Source organism: Canis aureus, chromosome 12 (genome assembly GCF_053574225.1).
Source record: "Canis aureus isolate CA01 chromosome 12, VMU_Caureus_v.1.0, whole genome shotgun sequence".
NCBI lineage: Eukaryota > Metazoa > Chordata > Mammalia > Carnivora > Canidae > Canis > Canis aureus.
In genome coordinates this window covers 3,610,834-3,624,395 of record NC_135622.1, presented here as the reverse complement: position 1 = coordinate 3,624,395, position 13,562 = coordinate 3,610,834, and the positions used below count along the sequence as shown (strand labels likewise).

At 47.2% G+C, this 13,562-nt stretch overlaps 1 protein-coding gene across 1 annotated transcript; it reads right to left on the bottom strand.

Annotated features, from left to right (window-relative positions):
• Positions 1-4,071: 4,071 nt before the first annotated feature.
• On the bottom strand, positions 4,072-12,301 carry TCHH (trichohyalin). Its single transcript, XM_077916207.1, has 3 exons — positions 12,267-12,301; positions 11,010-11,179; positions 4,072-10,037 (listed from the first exon to the last, which is right to left on the bottom strand). The coding sequence occupies exons 2-3, from the start codon at positions 11,145-11,147 to the stop codon at positions 5,121-5,123; spliced, it is 5,055 nt and encodes a 1,684-aa protein (XP_077772333.1). The 5' UTR covers positions 11,148-11,179; positions 12,267-12,301; the 3' UTR covers positions 4,072-5,120.
• Positions 12,302-13,562: the final 1,261 nt, after the last annotated feature.

Genomic DNA, 13,562 nt, shown 5'->3' with positions numbered 1-13,562 from the left:
AAAGAATATACAAAATAAAGAAGTCCAAAGTGTAGTCTTTGTTTTCAAGGTCTTTACTATCTAGTTGGAAGATGAAGCAAGTATAAAGCCAACTAAGGCAGAATATTGTAATCAATTAACGAGTAAGTAGTAAAGATAATAGCTATCTTGGAATCTCAGTGAATATGTGTCTGAATGATTAGGGAAGACTCAAAGGAAGAGGTGGGACTAAATCTGGGTCTATTAAACTAATTAGAAAGTGTCCAGGTAGTTAGGGAGGGAGGCATTCCAAATAGATAAATTATGCCAGTAAGCTTTTGAAGGAAGGACAATCATAAGGTGTCCTGATGACAACATAGACTAGTGTGCTTTTAACAACATGCTTGGTTCAAGAGATATTGAGGGGGCCAGGATTAAAAGATATATTACCTCTAGAGTGTGGAGGGCTTTAAATTCCAAATTGAAGATCTTAGCCTTTATCTTGCAGAAAATACCACACTCATTTTTTTCTTTTAAAGGGGAGTGATGACAAATAGAAATTAAATTTTTAAGTTTTTGTAACTTGAGTGCTTGCTGTGGAAGTCCAGAGGATTTGGAAAATGATGACCTACTCAGAAATCTATGCTTTACATTAATTTTAGGTTGTTGTATGTGACTGTCAGCTCTTTTTTAAAAAAAGATTTTATTTATTTGTTCATGAGAGAGAGAGAGAGAGACGGAAGAGACATAGGCAGAGGGAGAAGCAGGCTCCCCTCAGGGAGCCCAATGTGGGACTCCATCCCTGAACTCCAGGGTCACGTCCTGAGCTGAAAGCAGAGCTTAACCGCTGAGCCATCCAGGTGTCCTGGTGACTGTCAGCTCTTAACTAAGAAGGGAAATGTGCTTATTACATACTACATAGATCACAATCTTCAGAGGCTTACAATGCCAGTATACTTGCTGAGCAGACTAATTACTAGGACTGAATGAAAATACTAGCAATGTATAATTAGTGCAGAAGATAGAGCAGAGATGGGTTCATACTTAACTAATGGCCACTGACTTTTATTTTGAGTGGAACCAAGTTCTAGGACTTCATTTTCTCCTCTGAAACAAATGGGAGTAATTAAATGTATATGTGAAGTTCATAAATTAGAGGGTCAATGATTTTTAATAGTACTAGAATCATAGAAAATGAGATAGGTTTAGGGTCTTTTCGTGCAGTGAGTAAACCCTAGATGATAGGAAAACACTCTGGGGAGGAATTTGAGAGATAAATAGAAGGAACTTCAGGTCCGATTGGCTAGAAAGACAAGATCTTTGAAGCTAAACTAGGCTCTGATGATTACCATCATTTAATTCTTTTTCCTGCTTTCTCTTAGTTTAAGGTAGAAGCTGGGGTGAGGCATTATTTGAGTTGCTTTTAGAAGTTCAGTTTTGCCATGTGGCATGTTCCGATGAGAGACGAAATGATTACTCAGAATCCATTATCTTTGACAAAGACCTGAAGGGGCTACACTGTCAGGCACCGCCAAGAAGTGCAGGTGTCAAGGTGAAGCCTCAAGTCTGGGTTGGCTCTGTTTTATTATTGTAGAATGTAAAGTATGTGGAAACAAGGAAGGAAAAACAACCCAAGAAACCAATTGTGTGAGGGGTAGGCAGCATCTGTGACTGTCTGCATGGGTCTCAGAGGAGCATTAACTCAGGGGCTATAGGGATGGGAGAACTGACCTCAGCAGGCCTTGGTGTCTATCTACCATCATTGTTGTTTCAGCATGTACTGTTTGGAGTATGGAGTGATGGCAGGGATAATTGGTTTTTGCTATATGCATAAAATTGTAGCTATTTATGTGTGTCCCTGTTCTTATTTTTTCTTTTTCCTGCTAGGGTCTTGCTCTCCCATACAGTTGGACAAACTGAATGTTAGAATTATGTTTTTCCAGTCCTAGGAATACCTTGGTAATAACCATTTCAACCTCATAGTTCAAAATACAAAACGAGGCCCAGAAAGCCTAAGTGACTTGCATAAGGATACACAGACAGTAAACGAAGAAACAGGTGAGAAGGACTATTTCACTACTGTATGCATATTGCCTTAGGATGCCTTGCACATAGCAAGAACTCATTAAATATTTGCTGAATGAATGAATGGATTAATTAATTAAACCAGGCTTCTGGTTCCTTGAAGCAGTCTTTCCACTGTACCATTTAAACTATGGCAGATCTACTAAAATGTCTTTGAGGAACCAGGATCTGCTTATAAGATGTCAAAAGATAAATAAAGGTCATCACATTGAAATACAGATGTTTCCCTAGAAACATAACCTCATCTTATATGATATATTAGTTTGCTAGAGCTATCAGTACAAAATGCCACATGCTGGGTGGCTTAGCCAACATAAATTTATTTTCTCACAGTTCTGGATGTTAGAGGTATAAGAAGATGTTGGGAGGGTTGGCTTCTTCTGAGGGCCATGAGGGAAGGATCTCTTCCAAGGATCTCTATTCTTAGCTTGTAAATGGCCATTTTCTTCCTTTGTCTTCATATCATCTTCCCTCTCTCCATGTCCAAGTTTTCTCTTCTTATAAGGACAGCATTCAATTGGATTAGGGCCCACCTAATGACCTCATTTTAATTTCATTACCTAAATAATGTATCTCCAAACATGGCTACATTTTAATGTGCTGAGGGTTAGGAATTCCCATATGAACCTATAGGAGGGACATAATTCAGCCCATAAAGTGGAGACCAGCTTTTCCATTACAGATCATATATATTCAACTCTCAACCCCATTCCCCAGTAGCAGCCAAGGTGATGTTAATAGAGCTCCCAGTTTATAGTTAAGCAGCCAGTTGCCCAATAGCCTCAAGGTTCTGCCCATGCACGTACATTATTTAGGTGGTGCAGGAAGGTTGGCTTGCCAGTATGATCTCCTGCCAATGAATAAAAGAAGAGCCATAGGGCATGTACTGGCTGACATTTTTTTTCTAACTACATGTTATTATAACTGTGATGAGACAATACTTTCTTCTTTGGAAATTGGCCCTTTCCTCATCTTGTAAAGTGCTGCAAGAAGCCTGTGGGCTTTGATTGTTTTTTATTATAGGTGAATTGTAGCTTATATGATGAGTATATATTTCAGGAGTATCCTGGGGCTGATATTTATAAGGAGGTGCCCATTGAGAGGATCCTGGAGAAAGCCAGTGAGGCTCTTCCAGGGTTTCCAGGAAGACTAAATAAGGAAAAGTTTACACTTGCCTTAAGAGAAAAGTAGTTTTGCAGTTAGAAATCATTTGAAAGAGATGAAGTTCCAAGGGCATCAGGGATTCCCAGGTTCTGCCTTTTGTGGGTATCTACTGTTTGTGTTAAAGTGAGGGAGACGCTAGTGCTCCTTGCAGAAATTGTCACCTTACTCTATCAGAATGATTCTCAGGAGCTATAGGCTTAGCTTTTTTCTCTCCACCATTGATCAAAATGTTAAGTAACTTCGAACATCTCACCTGGGACCCTCACAATTAGAAACGATCCTATCCTGGATTAGGGTCTTCTTGGACTTATTCCTAGTTGCTAAGGTATGAATGCTGAATATAGACTTCAGCAGGTGGCAGAGGGGTGTTTGGATTTTTAGATAACAATTTTATACTTTGGTCTGATTAGTATTAAGCATCTTCTGATTGTGTCACCTCAGGGATATGCTGCTTAAGTCAACAGGTCACCTACAATTTCTGTAATATTGAACTGAACTTTCAGGCCATTTTCTACTATTGGCTTATCAGACATCAGAGACCAAGAAGCTGCTGTATTCTCAGAAGGAAGAATTAACAAACACATTATACAAACAATTTTATATATCATGACTAGTGAGTCCCTGAAAGAACGGAAAGCTGTGCAGTGAAGAATAAAAACCCCTGGAAAGAGAATTGTAGCTTGGAGATGGAAATAATGTAGGGCTCACCCTAACAGGAAAAAATGGTTGGGGAAAACAGATTTTTCCCCCTTTTTCATATTTAGACATAGATAATAGTAGCTAAATACCCTTAAATGGGAGCTTACATCAGTTAAAAACCATTAGATCTTGAGTTATTTAATGCTTAATAAAAAGAGACAAAAATAACTATTTGCCAAACTTTTATTGTTTTTTATGTAGTCCACTCATTTCAACAAGAATGTCTCCAGCGTAGTATCAATAGGCCTCAAAGGATTGTGGGCTGATGGGTCTTGGCTCATCTAAGGGCCTCTACAAACTTGTCTTTCTGTTCACAAATTTTCCCTTTCCCTCCCCCAAAATGCTGTTTTCTTTTATTGCTTTAAAGCTAAATATATGTTTACAAGATCCTGAGCAGGCTCCCTCTCAGTTAAAATGAACAAAGGTAGTAATATTCTTAACCTCATCAAAGACTGGGGGCACAGAACTGAGCACTACAGACTACGTAGACAGTTTTAAAATTTGAACTCTGGAGTTGTTTGAGAAACACCTTGCCTTTGCTTCATGAGATTTTAAGTGCTTGTGTATGAAAAAATTCTAATTCAAATTCCAAGTCTTGAAGCTAAGCCTTCTTCATAATAGATATTTCTTCCAATTAGGGGCAGATTTTATAGGGAATTTTCTGTAGAAGTCACTCCCCCTGTGCTACTCAAGGATTATAAAGATTCGGTCCCCTTGCAGAATCTGTGCTAATTATACCACAAAAGCGAGCCTATTTGGAGATAAATATTAATGTAGTTAATGTTAATTATCTGCGGGAAATGCCAAATGGAACATTAAAAATATCTAAACTCTCCCAAAAGATGGACTATTAAAGAAAGACCCAAATCTTTTGAATCCTAAATCATATTCTTGTTACTCTTGAAAGCAATAAATTAACGTTCCCCAAACAAAACTCCTTAAACAAATTAAATGATTTATATTTTTAAACAATGCACACCACATCTGCACCAAAGAGTAAAGACACCCTGCAGTAAAGAATTACTTGAGAAAGAATAAAGGCAAGGTACAAGGTATATAAAATGACTATAGTTTAAAGTTTTGGAAAAAAAAGATTTTGAAACATCAGAGAGTTCTCCCACAACCAGAAACATCTTGAGTTATTTGGTATCCAGTGTTTCCTCATTATCTTTTGCTGGAAGCTTTGGCAGGTGTCGGGATATTGGTAACATCTCTTAAGGGCGGTACTGAGATCTCTGCTCTTGGATGTACTCATAGAGAGGGCTGGAGCGCACCGGGACACTAGCAAACGGACGCTTGCCGGGCTCCAGAGCCTGCCTTCGGCCTTTGTCTCCTTCTTCCCAGACTTGGCTACGGCGCCTCTGATCCTCTCTCTGCTGGCGGCGCAGCTGCTCTTCCCTTTCCTGCAGGAGCTGTTCCTCCTCACGGAACTTCCTGTCGCGCTCCTGGCGGCGCAGCTGCTCTTCCCTTTCCTGCAGGAGCTGTTCCTCCTCGCGGAACTTCCTGTCGCGCTCCTGGCGCAGCTGCTGCTCACGTTCCCTCCTGCGCAGCTGCTCTTCCCTTTCCTGCAGGAGCTGTTCCTCCTCGCGGAACTTCCTGTCGCGCTCCTGGCGGCGCAGCTGCTCTTCCCTTTCCTGCAGGAGCTGTTCCTCCTCGCGGAACTTCCTGTCACGCTCTTGGCGGCGCAGCTGCTCTTCCCTTTCCTGCAGGAGCTGTTCCTCCTCACGGAACTTCCTGTCACGCTCCTGGCGACGCAGCTGCTCTTCCCTTTCCTGCAGGAGCTGTTCCTCCTCGCGGAACTTCCTGTCACGCTCCTGGCGACGCAGCTGCTCTTCCCTTTCCTGCAGGAGCTGTTCCTCCTCGCGGAACTTCCTGTCGCGTTCCTGGCGGCGCAGCTGCTCTTCCCTTTCCTGCAGGAGCTGTTCCTCCTCGCGGAACTTCCTGTCACGCTCTTGGCGGCGCAGCTGCTCTTCCCTTTCCTGCAGGAGCTGTTCCTCCTCGCGGAACTTCCTGTCACGCTCCTGGCGACGCAGCTGCTCTTCCCTTTCCTGCAGGAGCTGTTCCTCCTCGCGGAACTTCCTGTCACGCTCCTGGCGACGCAGCTGCTCTTCCCTTTCCTGCAGGAGCTGTTCCTCCTCGCGGAACTTCCTGTCGCGTTCCTGGCGGCGCAGCTGCTCTTCCCTTTCCTGCAGGAGCGGTTCCTCCTCGCGGAACTTCCTGTCGCGCTCCTGGCGCAGCTGCTGCTCACGTTCCCTCCTGCGCAGCTGCTCTTCCCTTTCCTGCAGGAGCTGTTCCTCCTCGCGGAACTTCCTGTCGCGCTCCTGGCGCAGCTGCTGCTCACGTTCCCTCCTGCGCAGCTGCTCTTCCCTTTCCTGCAGGAGCTGTTCCTCCTCGCGGAACTTCCTGTCGCGCTCCTGGCGGCGCAGCTGCTCTTCCCTTCCCTGCAGGAGCTGTTCCTCCTCGCGGAACTTCCTGTCGCGCTCCTGGCGGCGCAGCTGCTCTTCCCTTTCCTGCAGGAGCTGTTCCTCCTCGCGGAACTTCCTGTCGCGCTCCTGGCGGCGCAGCTGCTCTTCCCTTTCCTGCAGGAGCTGTTCCTCCTCGCGGAACTTCCTGTCACGCTCTTGGCGGCGCAGCTGCTCTTCTCTTTCCTGCAGGAGCTGTTCCTCCTCGCGGAACTTCCTGTCGCGCTCCTGGCGGCGCAGCTGCTCTTCCCTTTCCTGCAGGAGCTGTTCCTCCTCGCGGAACTTCCTGTCACGCTCTTGGCGGCGCAGCTGCTCTTCTCTTTCCTGCAGGAGCTGTTCCTCCTCACGGAACTTCCTGTCACGCTCCTGGCGGCGCAGCTGCTCTTCCCTTTCCTGCAGGAGCTGTTCCTCCTCGCGGAACTTCCTGTCGCGTTCCTGGCGGCGCAGCTGCTCTTCCCTTTCCTGCAGGAGCTGTTCCTCCTCGCGGAACTTCCTGTCGCGCTCCTGGCGGCGCAGCTGCTCTTCCCTTTCCTGCAGGAGCTGTTCCTCCTCGCGGAACTTCCTGTCGCGTTCCTGGCGGCGCAGCTGCTCTTCCCTTTCCTGCAGGAGCGGTTCCTCCTCGCGGAACTTCCTGTCACGCTCCTGGCGCAGCTGCTGCTCACGTTCCCTCCTGCGCAGCTGCTCTTCCCTTTCCTGCAGGAGCTGTTCCTCCTCACGGAACTTCCTGTCACGCTCCTGGCGCAGCTGCTGCTCACGTTCCCTCCTGCGCAGCTGCTCTTCCCTTTCCTGCAGGAGCTGTTCCTCCTCACGGAACTTCCTGTCACGCTTCTGGCGGCGCAGCTGCTCTTCCCTTTCCTGCAGGAGCGGTTCCTCCTCGCGGAACTTCCTGTCACGCTCTTGGCGGCGCAGCTGCTCTTCCCTTTCCTGCAGGAGCTGTTCCTCCTCGCGGAACTTCCTGTCACGCTCCTGGCGGCGCAGCTGCTCTTCCCTTTCCTGCAGGAGCTGTTCCTCCTCGCGGAACTTCCTGTCACGCTCCTGGCGGCGCAGCTGCTCTTCCCTTTCCTGCAGGAGCTGTTCCTCCTCGCGGAACTTCCTGTCACGCTCCTGGCGCAGCTGCTGCTCACGTTCCCTCCTGCGCAGCTGCTCTTCCCTTTCCTGCAGGAGCTGTTCCTCCTCGCGGAACTTCCTGTCGCGCTCTTGGCGGCGCAGCTGCTCTTCCCTTTCCTGCAGGAGCGGTTCCTCCTGGCGCCTCCTTTTCTCGCGTTCCTCCCTCTGCACCTGCTCTTCCTCCCTCAGCTGCTCCCGTTCAGCTGGCTTGGCGTACACTATGTGGCGGTGCCTTTGGCTTTCCTCATCGGGTTGCCACCTCCATTTTTGGTCTCGGCGCTGCTCCTCCTGGCGTAGCTTCCTCCCTTGATCCTCCTGGAAGTTCTCCAACCGGAGCTGCTTCTCCTCCTCACGGACCTGCTGCTCCTGCTCCCTCTCGAGTCGTTGGCGCTCCTGCTCCTCCTCACGGAACAGTTCCCGCTCCTGTGGCTCCTCCGCTCTTAGCTGCCTCTCCCGCTGCTCCTGCAAAGCGGGCCTGGCCGACAGCCTCTGGCGGCGCCTCTCGCTCTCTTCCTCCGCCTGCCACTGCCATTTAGAGTCGCGGCGCTGCTCTTCCTCCGCCTCCAGCCGGCGCACCTGCTCCTCCCGTTGCAGCCCGCGTTCGCGCTCCTCTCCGAGGGGCCGGGCCCCGCGCTGCCACTGGGCGTCCTCCTCCTGCGCCCGCAGCTGCTGCTCGAGCTCCTGGCGCTGCCTCTTCTCTTCTTTCTGCCTGCGGGGCCTGGAGTAAACTTTGCTCTGACGAGCTTCCGCTTCACTTTCCAGCTGCCACTGCCACCTTGGGGTGCGGCACTTGCCCCGCTCACGTGCCTCTTCCTGCTCCACCTCCTCCGCCAGCTGCTGCTCGCGCCTCTGCTGCTGCTCCAGGCGCTGCTCCTCGCGTCTGAGCTGCTCGCGTCTTTCCTCCTGCTCGCGCCTCAGCTCCTGCTCCAGGCGCGGCTCCTTGCGTCTCAGCTCCTGCTCGCGCCTCAGCTCCTGCTCCAGGCGCGGCTCCTCGCGCCTCAGCTCCTGCTCGCGCCTTAGTTCTTGCTCGCGTCTTTCCTCCTGCTCGCGCCTCAGCTCCTGCTTCAGGCGCTGCTCCTCGCGTCTGAGCTGCTCACGTCTTCCCTGCTCGCCCCTCAGCTCCTGCTCCAGGCGCGGCTCCTTGCGTCTCAGCTCCTGCTCGCGCCTCAGCTCCTGCTCCAAGCGCTGCTCATTGCGCCTCAGTTCTTGCTCGCGCCTTAGCTCCTGCTCACGCCCGAGCTCCTGCTCCTCGCGTCTCAGCTCCTGCTCGTGTCTTAATTCTTGTTCGCGCCCCAGCTCCTGCTCCAGGCGCGGCTCCTCGCGTCTCAGCTCCTGCTCGCGCCTTAGTTCTTGCTCGCGTCTTTCCTCCTGCTCGCGCCTCAGCTCCTGCTCCAAGCGCTGCTCATTGCGCCTCAGTTCTTGCTCGCGCCTTAGCTCCTGCTCACGCCTGAGCTCCTGCTCCTCGCGTCTCAGCTCCTGCTCGTGTCTTAATTCTTGTTCGCGCCCCAGCTCCTGCTCCAGGCGCTGCTCCTTGCGTCTCAGCTGCTCCCGTCTCTGCTGCGGCTCGTCGCGCCGCGGCTCCTGCTCGCGCCTTAGTTCTTGCTCGCGTCTTTCCTCCTGCCGGCGCCTCAGCTCCTGCTCCAGGCGCGGCTCCTTGCGTCTCAGCTGCTCACGTGTCTGCTCCTGCTCGCGCCTTAGTTCTTGCTCGCGCCTCAGCTCCTGCTCCAAGCGCTGCTCTTTGCGCCTCAGTTCTTGCTCACGCCTGAGCTCCTGCTCCTCGCGCCTCAGCTCCTGCTCCAGGCGCGGCTCCTTGCGTCTCAGCTCCTGCTCGCGCCTTAGTTCTTGCTCGCGTCTTTCCTCCTGCTCGCGCCTCAGCTCCTGCTCCAGGCGCGGCTCCTTGCGTCTCAGTTCTTGCTCGCGCCTTAGCTCCTGCTCACGCCTGAGCTCCTGCTCCTCGCGTCTCAGCTCCTGCTCTTGTTCTTGCACACGTCTCTCCTGCTCGCGCCGCAGCTCCTGCTCCAGGTGCCTTTCCTGGCGCCTTTGCCGTTGCAGTTGCTCGCCTTCCTCCTCGAGTGCCCGCTCGCCTTGCTCTTGGCGCTCCCGCCTTTGCAGATGCTCTTCCTCTTGCAGCTCCCGCTGCGCCTGCCTCTCTCGCCTTTGCTCTTGATCAGGAAGTGTCTCTGGCTCTCGACCCTTGCGCCTCTGCAGATGCTCTTCCTCTTCCAGGCGCCTTTCCTGTTCTCGCCTCTGCAGTCGCTGCTGCTCCTCCTCTGCGAGCTCCCTCTCCAGTTCCTGTCTCTTCTGCCTGCGTTCTTCAAATTGTGTGTCCTGGGGCTCAAATCTCCTTTGGTCTTCTTTTTGCCTGGGATCTTGTAATGGGTTATCCTTTCCCTCACAGTTGGCCCCCTTCTCATCTAGCCCGGCAGCCTGGCTGAGGGCGTAATAACAAGCTTGAGCCACCTTGAAAACGAACAGGAGGAATTCGTTGAAGTCAACCAGCCCGTTACAGTCGCGATCCAGAAGTTCCAGGATCAGATCTACTGTCTCAGGGTCATGTGGTCTCTATGAAAAAAATGAAGACAAAAATTTTACAGTGCACTATTTACAAGTAGTAAACTTTCAGTCATAGACACAATGAATATTTTGTGATATGCTGACACTCAAAAGACATTAAGAGCAATTAGGAAAACATCCAGTGTGTATCAAGTCTGGTCCCCATGTAAAATGTGAACACTTCATTTTAAAGCATACATTTGTTGAAAATTTTTGTAACTCGTAATTTAATGCTGATCAAAAGAATCCATGTTCTCTTAAGCTGGGTGAATAAGAATGAACTAACCTTCAAGAGAGAAATACAACGAAAATTTGTGAAGTTTAACAGCAGCTAGTTCTGTCTGAAATAGCCGGTACCCCTGCTTGATTTTTATCCCATGTTTGAAGACAGAACAAAACACTTATGTTTTGTTAACATGTTAACATCATTTTACTAGAGATCAGGCTGATTTTAATTGTTAAAATTTGGAAGTAAATTTAAGTTCCTTCCAAGTTTAGTTCGATCTGACATCTTTGGTGATAACTTCGCATGAACAGTTCATTCACAATGATGTTACCATCAAGTACATGAAATAGTTGCTAGCTACTTCCTTAGTATTCAGACTACAATGCCAGTTAAGTACCTTTAAACTCAGGAATGAATAAGGGTGGAGTGCCTAAGTGTCTCAGTGGGTTAAGTGCCAGACCAGACTCTAGGCCTCCACTCAGGTCATGATCTCAGGGTTGTGGGATTGAGCCCACAATGGGCTCCATACTCAGCATAAGTCTGCTTTCCCCTCTCCCTGTCTCCACTTGAGCATGTGTGAGGTCTCTCTCTTCAAATAAATAAATAAAATCTTAAAAAAAGAAAAATGAATAGGGAATGCAGTGTGGGGCTGTGATGGTATAAAATAGATAAAAGGTCATTATTCTTTGCTATGACCCCTACTGAGAAGACGTTTTAAACCCTAAATCAATAGATTTTCTTTTCTTATTTCTTACCCGAAGGACATCTCCAAATTCCCTTTCAAGGAGGTTCTTCAGGTCTTTCTTGCTTAGTGCTGCCCCATCACAATCATGTGAGGCATATTGATTAAACATTTCAGTGATATTGAAGATGCTTCTCAGAAGTGGAGACATTTTTTTTTTCTTTCCTTCACGTTCAAGTAAATCTAGGAGAATAAGAAAGGATCCAGAATCAAAACTCTGTTTCTGATCTTGGAGAGGCTTCATCCACACTATTTTAGTCAGAGCCCCAAATTTACAACAGTAGTTATTTTTAACCTTGGCTTTCAAAGTTTTCTTTTTTTCAATCTTTGAATACTTAGAATGGGGAAGACAGATTCTAAGAAATTTTAAGCCAGGAAATTACTTTCAGACTATCCTGTAGTCAGCTTTTGATTGTCCACTCAATCTGGATTATCCATATCATTTCCTTCTCTCTTTTCCTACTCCCTAGAATATTTCAGATCAGATAGTGAAGAACAGAAATTTAAATTTGATATGTTGCTACTCATAAGTATCTTCCTCTAAAGTTGAATAAAGAGAATAAGTGAAAGCCAAAAGGTAAAGGAAGATTTGAAAATATTTAAAAGTGAATAGAAGCCATGTAGATCTAATTGTGGCAGCAAAACATTTGGTGGTACTCAGAAAAATTAACAGGGAATATGGATTATTTTCCAACATTATAGAACATACAGGATCTACATGGATAATTCATAAGTCACCAGTTCTAAGATTAAACACCACTTCTTCCTAGTCAAAGATGGCATTATAATGCTCAGATATAACAATGGGGAAGATAGAATACATGTTATCTGCATCAACTCAGATATGTTGCAAATATTCAGTTATTGGCTGGCTTCTTTAGTTACTTCTCAACTCCAATACCTCAGATGTCATAAATACATGAAGATGGCCCATAGAGAGTAGAACCAATATAAAAAGAGTACTGAGGATTGGTGACTTTTCGAGATGACAGTTTTTAGGAAGATGAACCCCCTTAGAGTCACACATGACCATCCTCCAACCCCTGATGTGCAAACAAATTTATAGAGCTCAGAGCCTTGGGAGAAGAGCCATGTTTTCATTCAAGTGATGGTTTCAGCTATAAGATGGCATGGAGTTAGTTGGAGTATGACATCACTGTAAGATGCTGATCCTTTCTGGCACATAGACCCTCCTCATCCCCACCCAACATCTACTACAGCTGGAAAATGAATCATGCAGAAGAAGATGATCCCATTGACTGGGACTTACCCACTTCACCAAAGGAAGCTGAGCCCTCGCTGACACTGCTGGCAAGTGTACTGGGCAACTGGGACCTGGGCCTTTTATAGGGGATTTAATTGTGCCTTGAAGAGCAACTTGGGAAGGAGACACCCACTCTGTGGGATGGCCTGATTCATTCCTAACCAAGCCCAGCTCCACCTCTGTCTCCATGAAGGACTTGTTTATCTCACTATTTGCTCACGTAGCTATTTGGCACGAGGTTCACAGACCTTGCTTTCTGACAGTTAAGGTACTCGTTCCACCTGACATGAATGGATAGAATATTTGACGGAATCTGTCATTTTCTTAAAGTGCTAAAATTGAACGATCAAAGAAATTAATGTTCAGAATCTTAATTATGACTTCATAAAAAGTAGTAAAATCTAAGCCATTTACTATATAAAAAATATAAATTCTAGAGTGGAGTTAAACAGGAACTTTAGCATAACTGATGAGAACCAATTAATATAGCAATTCTAGGATGAGAGGGTGTAAGGAATTGGTTTCAGTTTTTTTCTCTAAAATGCAAGTGGGGGGGATCCCTGGGTGGCTCAGCAGTTTAGCCCCTGCCTTTAGCCCAGGGAGTCATCCTGGAGTCCAGGGATTGAGTCCCCGTCAGGCTCCCTGCATGGAGTCCGCTTCTCCTTCTGCCTGTGTCTCTGCCTCTCTCTCTCTCTCTCTCTCTCTGTCTCTCATGAATACATAAATAAAATCTTAAAAAAATAAAATGCAAGTGGGAAGAAGTTTGCATTTGTATTTGTGGGTCTTATGATGATTTTCCTACAGATTGGGAATTGCCTCCTTGGTAAGCAATTTTGGCATCTGAAAAATATATTTTCATTAATTGTTCATAAGAGAACATGAAATCTATAAAATTTCATTCTTACATCTAAATGAAGTTTGCTCATTTCTTTTCTCATTAACATATCGATGCCCCTAGAGAAAAAGAGCTGGTGTAATGCATTATTGTAGATATAATCATCCTACTCAGCCTAAGTTGCTAATGATTATGACACCTAAACACTTGACTCTGCTTCTCCTGGAAGCACATTAAGATAATCGGTCATTCTAGCCCATTATATCTGTCAGGGCTTTCTCAACTCTGGTGATCATTTGCAATTCTCAGCATTGTTTTATTGTAAGGAACTGGATTTTATCCCTGGTGGTAGTGACTTCCACCCTTACATTTTAGACTATACGAAACTTTGGTTCACAATAGGTTTATGGAGACTATTAAATGATTCAATGGCTTTCAGCATTTCCATCTTCTCCTTTGTCCAATAC

Excerpts from the sequence above, each read along its gene's own strand:
- TCHH (XM_077916207.1), bottom strand. The coding sequence starts at position 11,147 with ATGTCTCCACTTCTGAGAAGCATCTTCAATATCACTGAAATGTTTAAT. Across the intron at positions 10,038-11,009 it reads AATTTGGAGATGTCCTTCGG|AGACCACATGACCCTGAGAC; the intron begins GTAAGAAATAAG and ends TTTTTTTCATAG.